At 41.5% G+C, this 21,210-nt stretch overlaps 1 protein-coding gene across 2 annotated transcripts in view; it reads left to right on the top strand.

The window, feature by feature from the left end:
* LOC138758974 (A disintegrin and metalloproteinase with thrombospondin motifs 6-like) overlaps positions 1-21,210 on the top strand; it is a 197,027-nt gene that overhangs the window by 137,366 nt on the left and 38,451 nt on the right. For both annotated transcript variants that reach the window (XM_069928667.1, XM_069928668.1), the window contains exons 14-17: positions 4,393-4,456; positions 15,883-15,985; positions 17,141-17,274; positions 17,648-17,771. In XM_069928667.1, the coding sequence (XP_069784768.1) occupies positions 4,393-4,456; positions 15,883-15,985; positions 17,141-17,274; positions 17,648-17,771 (425 nt within the window). The remainder of the gene's footprint in view (positions 1-4,392; positions 4,457-15,882; positions 15,986-17,140; positions 17,275-17,647; positions 17,772-21,210) is intronic.

Here is a 21,210-nt window from a genome sequence, read left to right on the forward strand (position 1 = left end):
AGGTGGGCTCTGCGGTCTTCTTCAAAGGAGGTTGCTGCCCGCCAAACTGTGAGGCGCCAAGATGCACGGTTTGAGGCGTTATCAGCCCACTGGCGGTGGTCAATGTGGCAGGCACCAAGAGATTTCTTTAGGCAGTCCTTGTACCTTTTCTTTGGTGCACCTCTGTCACGGTGGCCAGTGGAGAGCTCGCCATATAACACAATCTTGGGAAGGCGATGGTCCTCCATTCTGGAGACGTGACCCATCCAGCGCAGCTGGATCTTCAGCAGCGTGGACTCGATGCTGTCGACCTCTGCCATCTCGAGTACTTCGACGTTAGGGGTGTAAGCGCTCCAATGGATGTTGAGGATGGAGCGGAGACAACGCTGGTGGAAGCGTTCTAGGAGCCGTAGGTGGTGCCGGTAGAGGACCCATGATTCGGAGCCGAACAGGAGTGTGGGTATGACAACGGCTCTGTATACGCTTATCTTTGTGAGGTTTTTCAGTTGGTTGTTTTTCCAGACTCTTTTGTGTAGTCTTCCAAAGGCGCTATTTGCCTTGGCGAGTCTGTTGTCTATCTCGTTGTCGATCCTTGCATCTGATGAAATGGTGCAGCCGAGATAGGTAAACTGGTTGACCGTTTTGAGTTTTGTGTGCCCGATGGAGATGTGGGGGGGCTGGTAGTCATGGTGGGGAGCTGGCTGATGGAGGACCTCAGTTTTCTTCAGGCTGACTTCCAGGCCAAACATTTTGGCAGTTTCTGCAAAGCAGGACGTCAAGCGCTGAAGAGCTGGCTCTGAATGGGCAACTAAAGCGGCATCATCTGCAAAGAGTAGTTCACGGACAAGTTTCTCTTGTGTCTTGGTGTGAGCTTGCAGGTGCCTCAGATTGAAGAGACTGCCATCCGTGCGGTACCGGATGTAAACAGCGTCTTCATTGTTGGGGTCTTTCATGGCTTGGTTCAGCATCATGCTGAAGAAGATTGAAAAGAGGGTTGGTGCGAGAACACAGCCTTGCTTCACGCCATTGTTAATGGAGAAGGGTTCAGAGAGCTCATTGCTGTATCTGACCCGACCTTGTTGGTTTTCGTGCAGTTGCATAATCATGTTGAGGAACTTTGGGGGACATCCGATGCGCTCTAGTATTTGCCAAAGCCCTTTCCTGCTCACGGTGTCGAAGGCTTTGGTGAGGTCAACAAAGGTGTTGTAGAGTCCTTTGTTTTGTTCTCTGCACTTTTCTTGGAGCTGTCTGAGGGCAAAGACCATGTCAGTGGTTCCTCTGTTTGCGCGAAAGCCGCACTGTGATTCTGGGAGAATATTCTCGGCGACACTAGGTATTATTCTATTTAGTAGAATCCTAGCGAAGATTTTGCCTGCAATGGAGAGCAACGTGATTCCCCTGTAGTTTGAGCAGTCTGATTTCTCGCCTTTGTTTTTGTACAGGGTGATGATGGTGGCATCACGAAGATCCTGAGGCAGTTTACCTTGGTCCCAACAAAGCTTGAAAAACTCATGCAGTTTGGCATGCAGAGTTTTGCCGCCAGCCTTCCAGACCTCTGGGGGGATTCCATCCATACCTGCTGCTTTGCCACTTTTCAGTTGTTCGATTGCCTTATATGTCTCATCCAGGGTGGATGAGACTGAAATAATGTTACTGAAAGCTTTATAAATATACCTGCAATTGCACTAAGTTGAGTTTTGATAATATCTTGTACATTTGTAATAGAAATTTTAGTAGCCACATTGTTGCCTGTGATGAGTCAAGTAGCTTTAATCAGGAAGGAGAAGTAGAAACAAATACAAAGTGATCCATTTAGTGAGAAATAATAAGGCTAGGACATGCGCAATGAATGATACTGTCCTGGACAGTATGAGGGAGACTTTGGTGTACAAGCTCAAATGTTCCTGAAGGTGGCAGCATTGATAGATAAGGAGTTGAGAAAGGCATTTGGGAGACTTGCTGTCATTAGTCGTGGCATAGAAAACAAGAACAAGGAGGTTATCGCCCAATTTTTATTAAGCCACAGCTGGAGTATTGTGTACAGTTTATACCACACTCTCAGAAGGATGTTTCCAATTATCCGAAATGCTTGGGACTGGTCTTATCTCGGTTAAACAGATTTTTTTGGATATTCAGGAATTGTCTCTAAAACAGCCCAGTAGTATCAGGAGAATACTTGTATCGACTGTCACCAATCTCCGACACCTCCCCATACATTCGCCAATCCCTGACACCACCCTGGGAGATCAAGGTCCCTTTTGGTGCCTGGAAGCTCAAGGACTCGCAAATGGTAGGAGATTGCACAGGGATTGTCCTCCAGCAGAATTTGAGTGACCTCGCTGAAAGGGTATTTGACAGAGGGATCAATTTGGGCGAGCGGGCAGAGAGCGCAGTATTCAATTCAAATTCTGAGAATGCCACAATGTAAGTTGAAGTATCTCTTGGCAAAAAAATGACAGTTTATAGGAACATAGAAAGTAGGAACAGGAGTAGGCCAAAAATGGCCCATCGAGCCTGCTCCGCCATTCAATAAGATCATGGCTGATCTAATTTATGACCTAACTCCACCTACCTGCCTTCTCCCCATATCCCCTAATCATGTAAAAATTTATCTAACCGAATTTTAAATATGTTTAATGAGGCAGCCTCAACCACTTCCCTGGTTAGAGAATTCCAAACATTCACCACTCTTTGGGAAAAACTATTTTTCCTCATCTCTGTTCTAAATCTAACCCCCCCCCGAATCTTGAGACTGTGTCCTCTTGTTTTAGTTTCCCCGGCCAGCTCAAAAAACCTTCCTACATCTATCCTATCCATACCCTTCATAATCCTATACATTTCTATAAGATCTCTCATTCTTCTGAACTCGAGCGAATACATTCCTAGACGATTTAATCTTTCATCATGTCAACCCCTTCATCCCAGGGATCAACCTAGTAAACCTCCTCTGGGCCGTCTCCAAAGCCAGTATATCCTTCCTCAAATATGGAGACCAGAACTGGACACAGTACTCCAGGTGCGGTCTCACCAGTACCTTATACAGTTGCAACATTACCTCCCTACTCCTGAATTCAATTCCACTAGCGATGAAGGCCAACATTCCATTTGCCTTCTTAATAACCTGCTGCACCTGCAACCTAACTTTTTGCGATTCATGCACAAGCACTCCCAAGTCCCTCTGCACAACAGCATGCTGTAGTTTTTCACCCTTTAAATAATATTCAGCTCTTTTATTTTTATTGCCAAAGTGGATAACCTCACACTTACTAACATTGTACTCCATCTGCCAGACCTTTGCCCACTCATCCAACTTAACTATATCCCTCTGCAGACTCTCCACATCCTCATTACAATTTGCTCTTCCACTCAATTTGATTTTATCTGCAAATTTGGCTACACCACATTTTGTCCCCTCCTCCAAGTCATCAATGTAAATGATGGACAGTTGTGGGCCTAACACTAACCCCTGCGACACCCCACTTACCACTCTCTGCCAACCTGAAAAACTCCCATTTATCCCAACTCTCTGCCTCCTATCAGACAACCAATTTTCAATCCAGGCCAATATACTTCCCCGGACTCCACTTTCCCGTAACTTACTGATAAGTCTCTTGTGCGGCACCTTATCAAACGCTTTCTGGAAATCCAAATATACAACATCGACCTGTTCCCCTCTATCCACCGCACCCATTATGTCCTCAAAGAATCCTCACAAGTTTGTCAAACAAGATCTTCCCTTTCTAAAACCATGCTGCGTCTGCCTGATTGAACCCTTACTGTAAATAAATATACAGTGCTATCCATTCCTTCAATGTGTAACCTGTGGACAAGTGTCTTCTTTGTAGAACTGATTCCCTGTAGCCCCACTTGAGCTTGGTGGGTAAAAGTTTTTCAACTTATTTTCAAATTGTGATGTTATGTCTTTCCTCAAACAACTTTTGGATATCCAGAATTTCAGTTTTCACTTAAGCGGGAGAGAATTGATGAATTCACCAGAATATTTCCTGGGAGGAAATATTTATGTTTGTGGATAGGCTGATTTATTTTCCATGGTCTAGTGGATGTTAAAGTGGGGCCTGAGAGACATACGACAATTATGAAAGCCATGAGGAGGGCTGATAGAATGAAACCATTCCTCAGAACAAATGGTCTCAATTTAAAACCTAGGTTGAGGTTGCGAGGTAAGAAGTTAGAGGGGTCTGAGGAAGAGTTATTTTTTTCCTCCTAGAAGATTATTAGAATCACAACCATGCTGCCTGAGTGAAGGCAGTTATTCTCACATATTAACAAGTATTTTTACCTGCACTTGAATGGCCAAGATATGGATGGTTACAAACAGAGGGCTGGTAAATGGGATAAGAACAGACCCAAACTATCTGAACTCTCAATAATAATATTTATCTCCCTTCTTAGGCCTACTGTTGGTGGACGATACTGTCTTGGAGAGAGAAAGCGCTTTCGATCATGTAATATTGATGTAAGTAAATCGAATTGATAGAAATTGTCATAAATTATGGTTAACATGTTATTATACAAATTAAGACTTCAGAGACTATTGTACAAACCCAGATCCTGAGATGTTTGTCTTTTTCAGATTTGATTCTTCGCTGCCTGTCTGCTTCTATTGTGGTTCCTGAACATTTTCTCTCTACCCATTCCAAACTAGTCCTCTCTTTGAATCAGAATTGCACAGCGTCGAAACAGGCCTTTTGGTACAACTTTCCCATGTTGACTAAGTTATCTACTTGTGCTCGTCCATAACCATGTTCCTGTCCAAAAGTCTTCCTTCCCCTGGGAAAAAGATTAAGACTGTTCCTCGCTCTTCTGTTAGAATTTTCAAGATCCCAAATATCTTCAAAGTGGTTCAGCACTTCTTCCATTTTTAACTGACCATAGTCTTCTTGCCCTCAAATCTCTTGCTTGTTTCATTCAATTTTCAGTATTCTTTATAATCCTGCAACTCTACTTTCTCATTTCTATCAGGACACTCTCTATCTTCCCTGCACTCAAGGTTGCCATCTTTTACTCCTGTTTTAACACTTACCACTTCACAACGTTGGCAGGGTTAATAATTCGAGCGTGGTGTATTGTAGAGCTCGTCGAAAGAACCAAAGACTTGTTGATCCAAGCCAAGGCTTTTATTAGCAAAAGACCGGAGCTCTTCACAGGTGGCCGACCAGTCCGGAATGATCCGACCTGGCTAGGGACACAACCCTTTAAGGCCCAGACAGTAGGTGTGGCTTAGCTCTCAGCCAATCGCTGTAAGCACAGTCTAGATACAGTAACTATATACACTATGTACATTGGTGATAGATCTGTACTATCACATGTATACATTCAGTTCCATGGGAAAATCCTGATAGCTGGTCTGCCTTTTGATCATCTGCAATAAAGAATGAAATGTGGGGAGTTGTTGGTCCAGTGCATCTCAGTTGTACATCCCAATCCTGCATAAGTGGGATTTAACATAACATAACATATAACATAACAAATACAGCACGGAAACAGGCCATTAGGCCCTTCTAGTCCGCACCGAACCAAACACCCCTCTCTAGTCCCACCTCCCTGCACAATGCCCATAACCCTCCATCTTCTTCTCATCCATATACCTGTCCAACCTTTTCTTAAATAATACAATTGACTCCGCCGCCACTATTTCTCCCGGAAGCTCATTCCACACGGCTACCACTCTCTGAGTAAAGAAGTTCCCCCTCATGTTACCTCTAAACCTCTGCCCCTTGATTCTTAACTCATGTCCTCTTGTTTTAATCTTTTCTCCTCTTAACAGAAATAGTCTATCCACATCCACTCTGTCTATCCCTTTCATAATCTTAAATACTTCTATCAAACTCACTGCAATAAGAGTTGATTGTAAGATAGAGCTACTGGAAAAGAGCAACTGACATTAACTTCCACTATCATGGCAATGTTGCCTTTACTGTAGGGTTGAAACTGCGGTAGCAACTATTTACAGAATCACTGAGTGGATACTTACTTAAATATCGATGACGCATTGAAGTTGTAAAATATGAAATCTGCAGCTGAGCTTCTGTTCCTCATCCGGAGACAGATAATTCAAGTAGGAGTGTGTGGAGAAATGAAGTGGTACGCAACAAATAACTTTCCTGCAAAGTAGATAGTGGCGCTGGGCAGAATATTCACCCTGCTTGCATTGGTTTGTCAAAGGCAAGAAGAGAACACTTGGTGAAGTACATTAGAGTGGAAGAAGTGTAAATGAATTGCTGCTTCACTGGAAAGTACTTCTTCAGTATCTGAATGATGAGAGATGAAGCACAAATGTTCTATTTCATTTGTTTCTTGGGAAGTGCTATATGAATGTGGATGGTTAGTGAGGATGACGGAGCGAACTAGGGAGTCACAAAGGAGAGGAGAGGGAAAGATCTGTCTGGTGGTGGATTTTTATTGAATCTGGCAGAACTTTCAAAAGCATGGCACATTGAATACAGAAGCTGGTGGGATGAAGGTTAGCGTTAGGGCATTTGGACAGTGATGCACCGTAGTGATCACAAAAGACTGAAGTGGTGAAACTGATGGTCTTTTATTAACTATAGACTGGATCAGCCATCAATCTCATTGACTAATCAAGGCAGAGTGAAATAGGGGGCATGCGAAGGGCTGTGGGTAGGATCGGTCTTGGGGAGGCGTGCCTAGGTGGCAGCAGACAATCTGAGTAGAAAAGTGGTTAACCACATTCACCCCTTTTTAAGAAGAAAAGAAAATGAAACAAATAAAACATTTTACAGAATAAGTCTGTTGGGTGACTCCTTTTGCTACAGCGAACAACGTGATGATGGTTTGGGTCCTGCTGTTGCACCCTGAGCAGTTTGTGAGTTTGGCCTCTCATCACCAGTTAGAATTTGTCGGGTTGGGGGTACAGGTGAAGGGATAAGGGAATGTGGTGCTAGTGCATCATGGGTGACAACAGAAGCCAGGGGTGGAGAGTGGTCAGCCGCATGCTCAGGGAGCCCTAAGGTAGCAGTGGGGTGAGTGTCTGTTGGTGGTCAGTGGTGATCGGAGGGGCGCCCAATTGTCCCAGATCTTGGATCTAGACTGTGTCTGAGTGATCATCAGCCATCTTCAGCATCAACCACCCTCTGTAGATCAAGTACCTTTGTTCCAGGAGGTTTTGCCTTATGTACCTGGAGTGGATTCCAGCCATGTAAGTGTCCTGGATGAGTCTCTCCGTGTTCTGGGCAGCTATCATGGTCTTGCAGTCGAACACTCTGCATATATTCCAGGGGGCCCACGGGTACTCGGCTCTTGACTCACCAGGTTGCTGCTTTCTGGTGGCCAAGAGGTGCCTGGCATAGACCTCACTTACCTTCCTCCAATACTGCACTTTCAATATTTCTATGGCCTCTGTGCACGAGCTGGAGTCGCTGCTGATCATTGGGAATACCAAGGGTTCGACTCACGAGAAGAGTAGCCTCAGTCGGTTTGCATCTATGGTGATAACGTCCATGGCCACTGACAGGAAGCCTTTGAAACTGCATAGCCAGAGTTCAAACCTGTTTGGGTGTCAGGTGATCAAGGGTCTTGGGTTTCAGGTACTGCTCCATCTTTATAGAAAATTTATAGTTAATAAAATTGATGCACCATCAATAATCACAAAAGACTGAAGTTGTGAAATTGATCGGCTTTTATTAACCATAGACTGGAACAGCTGTCAACCTCATTGACTGATCAAGGCAGAGTGAAATGGGAAGCTATGGGGAGGATCGGTCTCGAGAGGCGTGTTCAACTGGCAGCAGCCAATCATAGCATAACAGTGGTTTACCACAGATGGGTACTTGGAAGGATATAAAGAGAAATGGGCCTAATGTAGGCAAATGCGAATAGTGTAGCTAGGTGTTAATGTCAACATGGATGGGTAGGATGAGGGCTTGTATAATTCTATGTGAGGACAAGGGGATGTATATTCTGATTCTTGGAGGAAATGGAGTGAGGTACAGAAAATGGATGAGAAGCAATCATGGATACATGAAGATAGAAAAAAAATAAAATTACAGTAAAATGTAATAAAAATAATCAAGAAGTAATGAGATTTGTTTGAGTTCATTATGACTGCAAGAAACAGCATGAGTGCCATTTTTGATTTACTAGAAAAAGAGAGGAGGCCAGAGAAGGACTAAAACAAATATTCCACAGTCAAAAGTAGCTTGAGCCCATACGAGTTCCCACAGTTATACTTGTGATCTGGAAAATGTGTTAGGAATTGAAAGAGAATTTATTCAGTGTGAGAAGGTGTTCAACCAGGCTAATGACTACGTTGGTAAGGACACACAGTTGTGAGCTCTAATTTTAATAAATGGCTGGTTTCCATTAAGAGGCTGTGCTTTCACAGTTGTTTTAGATAACAGAAAGAAAAAAATACTTAAGTAGCTGTTGTGAATCTTCTGTGATAGAACGCTGCATTGCAGCCATTGTACTGGTTTGCCTGCCCCCAAACTGCAACTCCTCCCTCTCCAAGATCCCTATTAAAGGCGATATCACCCAATCCCCCTACCTCAATACTGCCTTGGAATTAGGTCAACAGCATGTAAGATATGACTGTAAATTTATAGTGATTAAAGCCTATTCATCACAACTTCTGGCCTGTCGGATCCAATAGTGCTACAATTTAAACACTATAACTACATGCCATGGACAAGGCTATTCGAGCAGAGAAGCTGAACACTGACCCCAAGGATCCAGAGCCCTCTGTAAAATTCAATCAGTGGCTGCACTGCCTGAACGCCTTCATGAGGCAACACAACATCCCAGACAAGGCTGATAAGAGAGACCACCTACTGTTTGCACAGGTTTGCATATTCCAGATGATTAGAGACGGTGAGACTTACTCAGCCGCTATGGGGTTCCTGTAGAAGCCGTATCTGGGCCCCAAAGAATGTGATCTATGCCAGATACCTCCAGGGCAGCTGTTGACAGGCACCTGGTGAGTCTATAGACTAATATATTCAAGTCTTGCTGGAGCTAGGGAAAGCTTGTGGCTGCACTGATGTTATGGCAGCTATCTACCAGGAGGAACTGATTAGGGATGTCTGTGTGGCTGGCCTCGGGTCTTTTTTTTAAACTTTATGTAAGATTTTCAAATTACATAAAAATAATAACAAAATGAACTAAACTAATATAAACCCACCCCACCCTCCCTCCCACCCTCAGCACGCCCTACAAGGGGAGCAAAAAAAAATCAATCAGATGCCAACATAAACAAAATAATATCTTAAGATATTTCTAAACCTATACATTCCAAATAAGGTGACCACATTTGAACAAAAAAAGAATAATTATCATGCAAATTATGGTATTTTTTCCATATAAATACAAGATCTCAATTCATTGTGCCAACGATTCATCTTTACTTCTACGTCATCTTTCCAGGTAATCGCAATACACTTCTGTGCTACTGCTAATGCTCGACGAACAAAAGCTATCTGAAACTTGTCCAACCCCAAACCAGTCAGTGAAACAATATAACCCAGCAAAAGAATGTCTGGATCTAATGGCAATTTAATCTTAAATAATTTTACAAAAAATACTAATTTTTTTTCCCAAAATGATTGGATTTTATCACAAAGCCAAACTGCATGTAAAAATGTTCCTGTATGTAGTCCACATCTAAAACATAAATCTGAAGTACTAAATCCATATTTTTTCAGTTTCTCGGGTCAAATACAACTGATGCAAAAAATTATAATTAACCAAATTATATCTTACATTAAGTAATTTAGTCACCCCATCTTGGCACATAACTTCCCAATCCTCTTGAGATGTATCATAAAACAAATCACCTTTCCATTTATTTCTAGATTTATTTATATTTGGTTTATCCATACCATCTTCCCACAAAGCATACTTATCAGAAATAAAGCCCTTTTTTAACGGATGCGAAATCAGAAACTCGAATTTCATTAGTTCAGGTAATTTCATTTCTCTTCCATAATTATCCCTTACCAAAGCTCAAACTTGATAATACACAAATAAAGAATTAGCTGATATTCCAAATTTTTCTCCAAGTCGATTAAAAGAAAGAAACTGTCCTTCAAACCAATCCTCCATCACCTTTATACCTTCAGATTCCCATGCCTTTAAGTACCTATTATTCACCAAAAAAGAAATAACCCGATTTTGATATAATGGAACCTAAATTGATGTCTTCCCCTTCGTACCTATAACAAAATTCCTTTTAGTCCAAATTCTTAATAAATGTTTTAAAACAGGCATATTATATCCTTGTAATAAACCAGAATCCCACTTAAATGTAAAGTGATGAACCTGAGACTCCGAAATACAAGCTAATTCCACTTTAGCCTAACTAGGAGGTTGCATGATGTCTGACATTCTATTTATAAATGATGCCAAAAATAGCATTATGCATTTCCTGTGCTGGAATATTTTTTTCACATAGTTATTCTGGAAAAAAAGAACTTTGTATAATTTGCTGTAAGTTCCCTTTTTATGGAACAGTATTTTTTTTTATTGAATGTCACATAGTGAACAACAGTGTGGCACCATTCAATCGAACTTTTAGACAAGTGTAGTTAGCTTCATTGAGAAAGAAAGAGCAAATGAATGAAAGAAATCTCTGAAAGTTAAAAGATTAACAAATGCGAAAGAAAAGATGAGGAGGTAAGCAGTGAAATAGAAGAAACTTCCTTTGGGGCTGGTTTTCACCACTTGTAATTCCACATTACCAGTCTTTTTGAAATCTGTTAATCTTGCTGCTCAAGGTTCATATTTTGTGCATTTTAATGGCCAAATGAATGACTGTGTTGCACCATATAATAGTGTAGCTTAGTTCATTAAGACTCATGCTATCTTGTGTACTAAACCTCTCTTGACGCAGGTAATATAAGAGTCACAAAAATATTTGCAACAATTTGATGCATTTCATTTGTGCTTGATTGCCACTTAAAGATTTTTTCTAAGTTTTATTTGGTGCATTGAATCTCAGCCAGTTCAGGAGCAAGTTCTTCCTGTTTCATGGGCAAAAAAGTTAGAATAATAAAACATGCGACTCAAATTTTAATCAGTGTCTAAGATGCAGTCAAGCAAGTGAATTAACTGAAGAGTGCGTGATCTATCGTAGAAGTGCACGGATTTGTACCTTTTTTATAATGCTACTTCAACTTTCCTAGTCTAATTAAATGAATTTTAAGGAAAGAAACCTAATGCTATATCACACCCAATCAATTAACTAAAATCGAGCTGTGCGCATTTAAAGAAAAAGTCATATTTAAAGTAATCAGCTGAGGGCATCCAGGGTCCAGGTTATTTGATTTAAAAAAAAAACATTGCAAATTATTAAGTGCTTGTTCATTTTTGACTCCAAGTCATAAGCACCCAGCATTAAGTAACTGGATTTTTTTTTTGTTTTTTTTTAAAGATTCTTTTGCAACTACAACAAAGTGTGGTGTCTGCGCACTGAGGTTTCATTTTTAATATATTACTAGACCATCCTATGGTGCTGCTCTTGGTAAGTCAGGAACATTATATAATGTAAAGTGTAGGTGTGTTTCATTTTTTTGGAGATTTTTTTTGCTCTTGTACAGTAGACGTATTGGCTGGATCTTTGGGCATTTCCTTAGACAAGGCTTCCCTGCTTTTAGACCCAAGAAGTTTTATTTTCCACAATTTGTATCACATAAAACAACTCTTATTGAGTTGTATTTAATGATGTAATTTCTGCAGTAACCCACTTATATTTTTAAATTTGTGTAGGAAGTTATTTTTCACTGGGTGAACCAAAGTTGAACAATTGGATGATGTTGAGGAGAATTTCTTGGAACAGTTGGAAGTACGGCTCAGTAACTCAGACTGTCTCTGAGGCCATTTATTTTTTGCCATGAGAGACATGAAAGATAAGAGTGACCTGGCTTTCAAAGCATTACTCCATGATGATAAAGTTTTTTTTAAAAATTGCTAAACAGGAAATACAATAGTACACCTGGTAGAGCTGCTGCTACACAGTTCCAGGGTTCCAGGATCAGCCTTGACTCCAAATTCTTCTGTGTAGAGACTGTACATTCTCCCTGTGATTCCTCGGGTTTCCCCCTGGCGTTTCACTCCCCCCACCACATCCCAAAGATGTGTGGGTTACCAGGTGACTTTAAATTACCCCTCATGTAGTTGTGCAGCAGAAGTGTTTGAGAGTGTTAATGGGCATGTGAGAGAGAATCGATAATAGGGAAATAATTGGAGAAGTGAGACTGATGGGAATGCTCTGAGAACCCACATAAGCTCGATGGCCTGAATAACCTTGTCATCAGAAAATATCAGTGTTTTATGGTAAGCATTATAAAGTATGAAATTCAGAAAAGAAGGCTGCGGTTAGACTACAGTGTACAGTTTATTGCCCGCAATGACATTAATTATTCTTGTGCCAAGATGCAGTGAAAAAGATTGTTTTGAGTGCCATCCAGGCAGTTAACCCAAAAGTAAGTGCCTGTTTTGCAAAATAAAGCAAACATATCGAGAATAGTGTTATTGAGGTGTGAGCTAAGCAGTATAAGGGTAATGTCATTTTAATAACGAGAGGTCCATTATATAGTCTCATCACAATGGGAAAGAAATTGTTCTTGAATTCAATGGTACACATTTTCAAACTGTGTAACTTCTGCTGATGAGAGGGGGGGGGGGGTGAAGAGAGTTTGACCAGAATGGAATAATCCTTTAATATGTTGCCTGCTTTCTCAAAGCAGAGGGAAGTGTGGACAGAGTTAATAGAGGAGATGTTTTACAACTCTGCAATTTATTGTGGTCTTGGGCAGAGCAGTTCTTGTTCCAAGCTGTGGTGGCTTCAGGCAGGATATGTTCTATGGTGTATATTTAAAAATTGATGAGACATTGGGGTCAAGCTGAATTTCCTGACGCTTTTAAAGAATTAGAGGCATTTGTGCTCTTTCTTGAATGTTATGTCATTATGGCTGGACCAAGACAACTATTTACACCTAAAGACTTAAAACTCTCCACCATCTTCATTTCATTACTGCTAATACAGACCAGGGTGTAAACTCCACCCCACTTCCTGAAATCAATGAACAGCTCCTTAAATTTTTCTGACATTCAGGAAGAGGTTATTATTCCTGGCATCATGCTACCAGACTCTTCATCTCTTCCCTCTACTCTCTCATCTAGTCCACAACCTGATCGTCTGCAAACTTGTAGATGGAATTAGAGCAGTATTTGGCCCACAGTCTTGAGTGTTTGAGGGGTAAGAGTCTGAGTACACAATATTCTAAGGTAATGGTGTTCTCAACAATTCTCGCTGATTGTGGTCTGCTGGCAAAGTCAAAGATCCAAGTGCATTGGGGGTGCTGATATTCAGGTGCAGGAGTTTGGAGATGAGTTTCTTTGCGACAACATTGTTGAAGCCAGATTTGATATAATTATTGTTATCCAGGTGTTTTAGGGCTGAGTGCAGTGCCAGAGATCTGGTATCTGCCACAGATCTGTTGCAATGGTTGGTGAATGTTAATGGATTAAGGTTGACGGAGACTGCGGTGAATGTGAGTCGTGAACAGCCTCTCAAAGCACTTCTTGATGACTGTGCCTTTCATGCAGATATTATGCACCAAAGAGGAGGTGCAAGGACTGCCTAAAGAAATCTCTTGGTGCCTGCCACATTGACCACCGCCAGTGGGCTGATATCGCCTCCTTTGGAGAGGACCGCAGAGCCCACCTCACTGACAAAAGGCAAAGGAGGAAAAACCCAACACCCAACCAATATTCCCCTGCAACCGTGTCTGCCTGTCCCGCATCGGACTTGTCAGCCACAAACGAGCCTGCATTTACCCCCTCCATAAATCTTCGTCCGCGAAGCCAAGCCAAAGAAGGAGAAGATTATGTAGTGTTTTATACTAACTTCACAGGATTCAATACATCTTCAGTTTATTTTGTGGCCCACGATGCCATGCCTAGATTGGTTTGTAAAGAAACAGTAAAGTTAATCTTTGCAGCTGTTAACAAATTTGCAGGAGATAATTGAGCTGTATAGCTTTTGAGCAAAAATTTGACAAATCCGCCTTGTGTGACTTTTCTCCTGCCAGTTTCTTGTTACTATGTATTTCCTCAGCATGTCCTGTGATTTGTTTGAAAAGCCTCTATATTCTTAAACAATCCCTCATGATCAGAATAGCTCACAGCTCTAATAAATGATGAGGCCAATATGGGATCTACAGGTTTTGCTAAAGGTGATGCTGGAGGTATCAGGAAATGGGTGTGTGCTCTTTTCTCCATTTTGAATGATTGTTCAGGATTTCTTGAGGTGTGACAATGTTGATTTTTTTTAAACATTTTCACCATCTGCTTGATGAGCTCTTGCCATGACATTACTCAGTCAGGTATATTTTTTGGCAGTCTGATGTCAAGCATGTAGGTGATGGGGTAGAAAATAATTTCTTCCTGTGGGTCTGTCTTTGCCAAGAAGGGGCCTCCTCGTGGAAATGGGTGCATGTTGTCCAGGTACTTTTATTGTTATGGGGTAGGTTGAATAAGTTTAATGGATGACACCTGTTTGATAATGAATTTCAATGAACGTGTCAACAATTTTAAGGAATATGTAAATATGCAAGGATTATCTGTATTGAAGCTTAATAAATGACATTTTAGCATTTACATCTGAATTTATAGCCTTTAAGAATGCAATCTTAAGCTGCTGCCTTGAACTATTGTAGGTGTCTTGAATAATGCAGAAGGTTTTCTAAGGCTACATCGGATATAAATAAGATGAAAAGTGACACCGAGCTTTGGCAGATAACATTTGATTCTAATAAGTTCGAGCTGATGTATTTTGGGAATGAAAATTGGCGTAGGATATGCATTTTAAATTATAGGGTTCTCTGGAATGTTAATGAACGGAGGGTTCTTAAGGGTTCAAGATTATTGTGCCCTGAGAGTGGCAACACAGATGGAGAGGGAGAGGTGGGCACTTAAGTAAGCAAAGGAGAGAAGGATACAGACCTATTGTGGGCCAATGGGATGTACAGATGGGCAAAAAGGTCAGCATGGATGAGGTGGGCCACAAGGCTTGTTTCTGTGCTATACAGTTTTACAATTCTACGTCACTAAGAAAGGAGGAAGAAAGGAAACCTGAATGAAACCATCCAAGTTGGCAGGTCCACATTAGACCCAACCTCAATGCAGATTGGAATCAAGCAAGGTTGCATCAGCCCTGGGGCATAATTGTCAACCTTTCTCACAACATCACTGTATCACATTTTAACTGTTTCCAGCTGAATAAATGTGAAACTATTCACCCCACATCAGATCCACACCATAACCATGATCACCCTAACTTTAGTCATTGAGTTAAAGTATGTAGATGACAGGTTGAGGTTTAAAGACCAAGTCCCAAGTCGTCATTGCCTTGTGAAGGAATTGGCCTTGCACATGTCTATAAGAAAATGTCCTTTTGTAAAGAAAAACATGAGCTGCTGGATGACTTCAGCAGGTCAGGCAGCTTCTGCTGAGGTAAAGGGAAGGTTGACATTTCAAATACTCTTCCAAACTGCACCCACTGTACAAACTTACCTTTCAAAAATATAACTTCATGACAAAATCTTTGAAAACATAGACATCTCCCATATTTCAGTGACCATCTCTCAAAAAAGCCTGACAATAATGACATTCAACACAGCCTTCATTCGATTTAAGATAATTTTATACTCTGAGAAATATGCAAGTTATGCCCAAATTAAAGAAAGAAAGAAAATATTTACACTTTCTGGTTCAATACAGAAAATCACATTTTGCAATACTATCTAATCTTCATAAAGTAGAAGCAATTACAATTTGAAAAGTTAAGCAAAGTGTCAAGTAATATTTTTTGACTCTACTCTTTAGTTTACTTTTTAACATTAGTTTTCTTTTTATTTTATTCAGGATTGTCCACCAGGGTCTCAAGACTTTAGAGAAAAGCAATGCGAAGAATTTAATAATGTTGCATTTCGTGGGAAGTATTATGCTTGGAAGCCATATATTGGTGGTAAGATCTTCCTCAGTGAAGAAATAATTACATTTTGTGTTTCTTTATGATGTAGACGGAGGCTATTTGGTCTGTCGAGTCCATGCCAGCCCATGGAACAATCCTATTTGCCCAACAATTTTCTCTGCCCCTTTTCTTCCATTTCACCCAGATTCCATCATTCATTTACATAGGGCAATTACAGAAGCCAATTAATCTACTAAAGACCTTGCTTTCAATTTAATTTGATGCAAGCCTAATTCACAAGATGATTGTTATCTCTTCACTGTTCCCAGATTCCCTTTGCCAGCCTCCCACCCATCTTCTTCCCTACTTACAGACATCCAAATTCTACTACCTGTTTCTTAACTCATTTCAAGTCTCATTCACTCAATATCCTGAGCTTACTGACATATACTGCTTCCAATCCAACAGAGTCCCAATATACAATTCTGACATGACAATAAATTCTGATTCTGATTGCTGCCAGGAGCTGAGAACCTAGAGGTAAAGAAACTATTCTGTAGTTAAAAAAAAAAGGTCAGTTTTTTAAGATTGAAATGAGAAAACATTCTTTGGATTGATGGTTGTAAATCTTTGAAATTCTGTAGCTTTGATTTTGTGGATACTCAGTTAAAGATATCGCATAATTGTTGAACATAAATAATTAAAGCAGGACTGAATAATTCTGTCATCAAATCTACTCTGTTGCTCAGTAGAATCATTGTTTGAACATAATGGTTCATATTTGCTTCTTATGAACACCAGCTTTTTAAATTTACAGATTTATTTTTTAAACATGTCTCTGATTCTACTCTGTGGATTTGGCTTAAACTCTGGATAAGTACTTTAGGCATTGGACTGAATCCTAATCAGCTAGGATTATAGCACATGGTGCTGCTTCCATATGATGGAAAATTATACTTACTTTTGTGGACGTTGATTAGGTGGCAACCATTGGTAGTTTATTCTTGGTTGCTTTGAAATAGCAGCAACCTTTCTTGCATCAATTTGATGCTGCTATTGAGGAACAGTTAAATTGGACTGGAGTCAAATGTTGATCAAATTTGCACCCCTTGAAATTAAAGCAATCAGACAAAATGAGGGATTTAACCAGTGATTTTTCTTTCTTCATGTCATAAGTAAAATTAATTCAGAATCATATTTTAAATATAGGTGGTGTAAAGTCCTGTGCTTTGAACTGCCTGGCTGTGGGCTTCAATTTCTACACTGAACATGCTGCAGCTGTAGTGGATGGTACCTTGTGTCGTTCAAACTCCCTTGATATATGTGTCAATGGGGAATGTAAGGTATGGAGTGAATCTGTCTCACAATTAGTAAATTATTTAACAGAACCTTGATGATTGGTGTGCATTTATTTTGCCCACTGCACCTCTGAATACCAAACCTATGTGAGGTATTTCTTTCAGTCCAAAGATCAAAATCCATGTTGGTCTGAAGTTACTTTTCAGGCATTTACAATTGAGAATCCAGTAAGATAATTTTAAAAATAAAAAGTTTGTACCATCCCATTATTTAACCAATGAATTAAAGACCATTTTAAAGCAATTGGAAGTTTCTACAAAAAGAATCCTTGAATTATTTGGAAATTAGGCTAAAATATATACATATAAACAAAATTGTTTCAACATAATCATCTGACATTTTGTTCTTTCTGTGTAGCATGTGGGCTGTGATCATACTCTAGGTTCAGATGTAAGGGAGGATCGCTGTCGAGTTTGTGGTGGTGATGGAAGCACTTGTGAAACCATAGAAGGAATTTTTAATGAATCCAATCCTCATGGGGGTAAGAGATAAGTAATGAAAGCATTTGATCTAACATCAACAGCACTAGCCAGACTAACTTTTCTCAAACTCAGTAACTCAAACGACAAGAGTTACAGAACAATGGGCTTTTATTTACAATAAAATTGAAGTTCATCCTGTGCTAATACCCAGGCTTTCTGGGGAGGGGGTTATGGTGTTGGAGCCTTTATACAAGGTTAATACGGGTCCAGTCACAGATAGGGCCAAGCCAGATAAATAAGTATTCACCACATTCACCCCTTTTTATTTTTGTCCAGTTGGGTGACGTGGGGCACAAAGTCTTACAGGTTAAGTCTGTCTAGCAGCGTGGTCTTTCGTTGTGATTATCAGAGATCCGGTTGCTGTGCTGTCGCTGGGGCAGTTGTTGAGTCCTGGACCTCCAGTGCTGTGTTGACCTGCTGGGTGTGGTGACTCAACCAGAGTACCTGGAGCGGGGATGAGGTTAGGGAGCGATGGGATGTTGTGTGTCTCCATGGAAAAGGAGGTGGGAGGGCTGTTTGTTGGGTATGTTCCTTGAGTGCCCCCACACACATTGTCCTATGTATGCATATTGGGGGTTCGCATGGAGGAGTTGGATCCTTTTTAACAGTGAGTCGGTTATATGGCCCCTCGTGTGTTTCTGCAGCAGGACCGGGCCTGGGGACATCAACCAGGATGGCAGGGTGGTCCCCAACACAAATTTCCTGGGGAAGGAGAAAATTTGTTCGTGAAGAGTAGCATAAGTGGTAGTACATAACAGCAACTTGATAGCATGGAGTGCCTCAGGAAGGACTTCCTGCCATTGAGAGATTGGCAGCCCTCTGGACTTGAGGGCAAGGAGGATGGCCTTCCACACTATGGCATTCTCCCTCTCCACTTGGCCATTCCTTTGGAGGTTATAAACTAGTGGTCCTGCTGGAGATGATACCTCTGGCCAGCAAATATTGGTGCAGCTTGTTGCTCATGAACAAGGACCCCTGGTCGCTGTGGACATATGACAAGTACCCAAACAGGGTGAACAAATTGTGTAGTGCCCTAATGACCATGATGGTCATGTCCAGGCAAGGGATGGCAAAGGGGAAAAGTGAAGACTCATCAATGACTGTAAGGAAATACGCATTGCAGTTAGTGCAGGGAAAGGGGCCCTTGAAGTCCATACTCAGGTGTTCTAAAAGCCGTGTGCGGTTAGTGGAAGTGCGGTTTGCACTCCGTGCAGACCCAACAGTCCCTAGTTATGTCTTTGACATCCCCGATGGAGTATGGCAGATTACACGATTTGATGAAAAATCTCGTGACACTGGGGTGGCAGGGGTCATTTTGGAGGGTTTTGAGGCAGTCTATCTGTGCACTGGCACATGTCCCTTGGGAAAGGGCATCTGGGGGCTTCTTGAGCTTCCCCAGCCGATACAGAATATCATAGTTATAAGTGGAGAGTTCGAACCTCCAGCTCAAAATTTTATCATTCTTTATCTCTCCCGCTGTTGTTAAACATGAATGTCACGGCCTGTTGGTCTGTAAGCAGGCTAAAGTGTCTGCCGGTCAGGTAATGCCTCCAGTGCCACAGTGCCTCAGCTATTGTCTGAAGCACCTTCTATTTTTTTTAAATTTTTTATTTTTCACACTCTGAACCATACTGACCAAAATACACATAAACATTTCCCTCTTGAATATACACTGTCATTTTCTCCCCTTTTCCCCCTCTCTTCCCTCCCCCTCCTCACCCACTAAATGTTCAACATATATGATACATTAAACCCATTAAACGATGTCATCACACAATGAAAATAAACAAGAAAATTCTGTCATCTACTTTTACACACTGGGTCAGTTAATTTCGTCGTCTTCTCATTCTGTCATTTTAGGTGGTGGAGGTCCGCGGTAGGACTTCTCTGTTGTGTTCCATGTATGGTTCCCAAATTTGTTTGAATACTGTGATGTTATTTCTTATATTATGTTATTTTTTCCAATGGAATACATTTATTCATTTCTATGTACCATTGCTGTATTCTCAGGCTATCTTCTGATTTCCAGGTTGACATAATATATTTATTTGCTATAGCTAAGGCTATCATAATAAATCTTTTTTGTGCTCCATCCAAATTGAGACCAATTATATTGGCCTTATATTACTTAGAAGAAAGATCTCTAGATTTTTTGATATTGATGGAGGAGTTTTGGACTTCGAGTCCTTGGGAGAAGGCGGCCACAGACCGAACTGGCTGATTAATGGTGGCGGCAAGGGTGAAATCTGAGGCATTGCTCTCCACCTAAAATGGGGCGTATTCATCCATCGCTTGTGTTGCGTCCTTAGTGATGTCTTCTTTTAAGTGACAAAAGGCTGCCTGGGCCTCTCTTGTCAGGGAGAAGGATATGGACGATGAGTGGGTGGGCTTTGTTCACATAATTAGGGTCTCACTGGGTGTAGTAGGAAAGGAATCCCAGTCACCTTTTGAGGGCCCTGAGGCTGTGGGGGGGTGGGGGGGGGGGAGGGGAGCTCTAGCAGGGGACGCATGGGGTAAGGACCAATTACTTTATTGTCCACAACACAGCCAAGAATTGCCAGGTGAGTAGTGCAGAAAACACATTTATCCCTGTTGTATTTTAGTTTGAGATGTTTGGCAGTTGTGAGGAGTTTCTGGGGGTTGGTGTCATGGCCTGCTGATCGTAATATTATCCAGACAGGAAAGTGGTGCACAGGTCATTTTGGTCCACTTTCCTCTAGAAGACTGATGGTAACACTGAAGGGTACCCTGAGGAAGTGGTAAAGGCGGCCATCTGCCTTGAAGGCAGTGTATTGACAGTCCTCTGGGCAGATGGGGAATTGGTGGTAGGCAGATTTCAGGTCAATCGTGGAGAACACGTGATATTGGGCAATTTGATTGACCATATCCACAATGTGAGGGAGGGGATACTCATTCAAGTTACATATAGCAGTTAATGGTTTGGCTATAATCAATCACCATTCTGTGTTTACCCGCACTCTTGACCACTGATATTTGAGCTCTCCATGAGCTGGTACTGGCCTCGATGATCCCCTCATTCAAGAGTCACTGCACTTCCGCTTTAATTAATACCCTGTCCCCTTCACTGTATTGCCTGCTTTTTGTTGTGACTGGTTTATAGTTGGGGGTGAGGCCCACAACCAGTGGTGGGGGATTGATGCGTGGAGAGTTGAGCTGGCGGTGGAGGGGCGTGTGGTAGGTTAGCAGCGTGGTGGGGGGGAGCAGAGCAGCCAGCTGACAAACTGCAGGTTGCCAACCATGAATGGGGGAGAGGACCATCTCATTGCATTGTAACACTCTTGAGGTGGCACTGAAAGTCCAACTCCAGCAGCACTGGCGTGCAGAGCTATGACATGATGAAGAATTTAAAGTCCTTATAAGTTGTGCCCTGCACGGTCAGTGACATGGTGGTGTAGCTGCGTATCTCAGCTGAGTGGA

The sequence above is a fragment of the Narcine bancroftii genome, chromosome 3 (genome assembly GCF_036971445.1).
Source record: "Narcine bancroftii isolate sNarBan1 chromosome 3, sNarBan1.hap1, whole genome shotgun sequence".
Lineage (NCBI taxonomy): Eukaryota > Metazoa > Chordata > Chondrichthyes > Torpediniformes > Narcinidae > Narcine > Narcine bancroftii.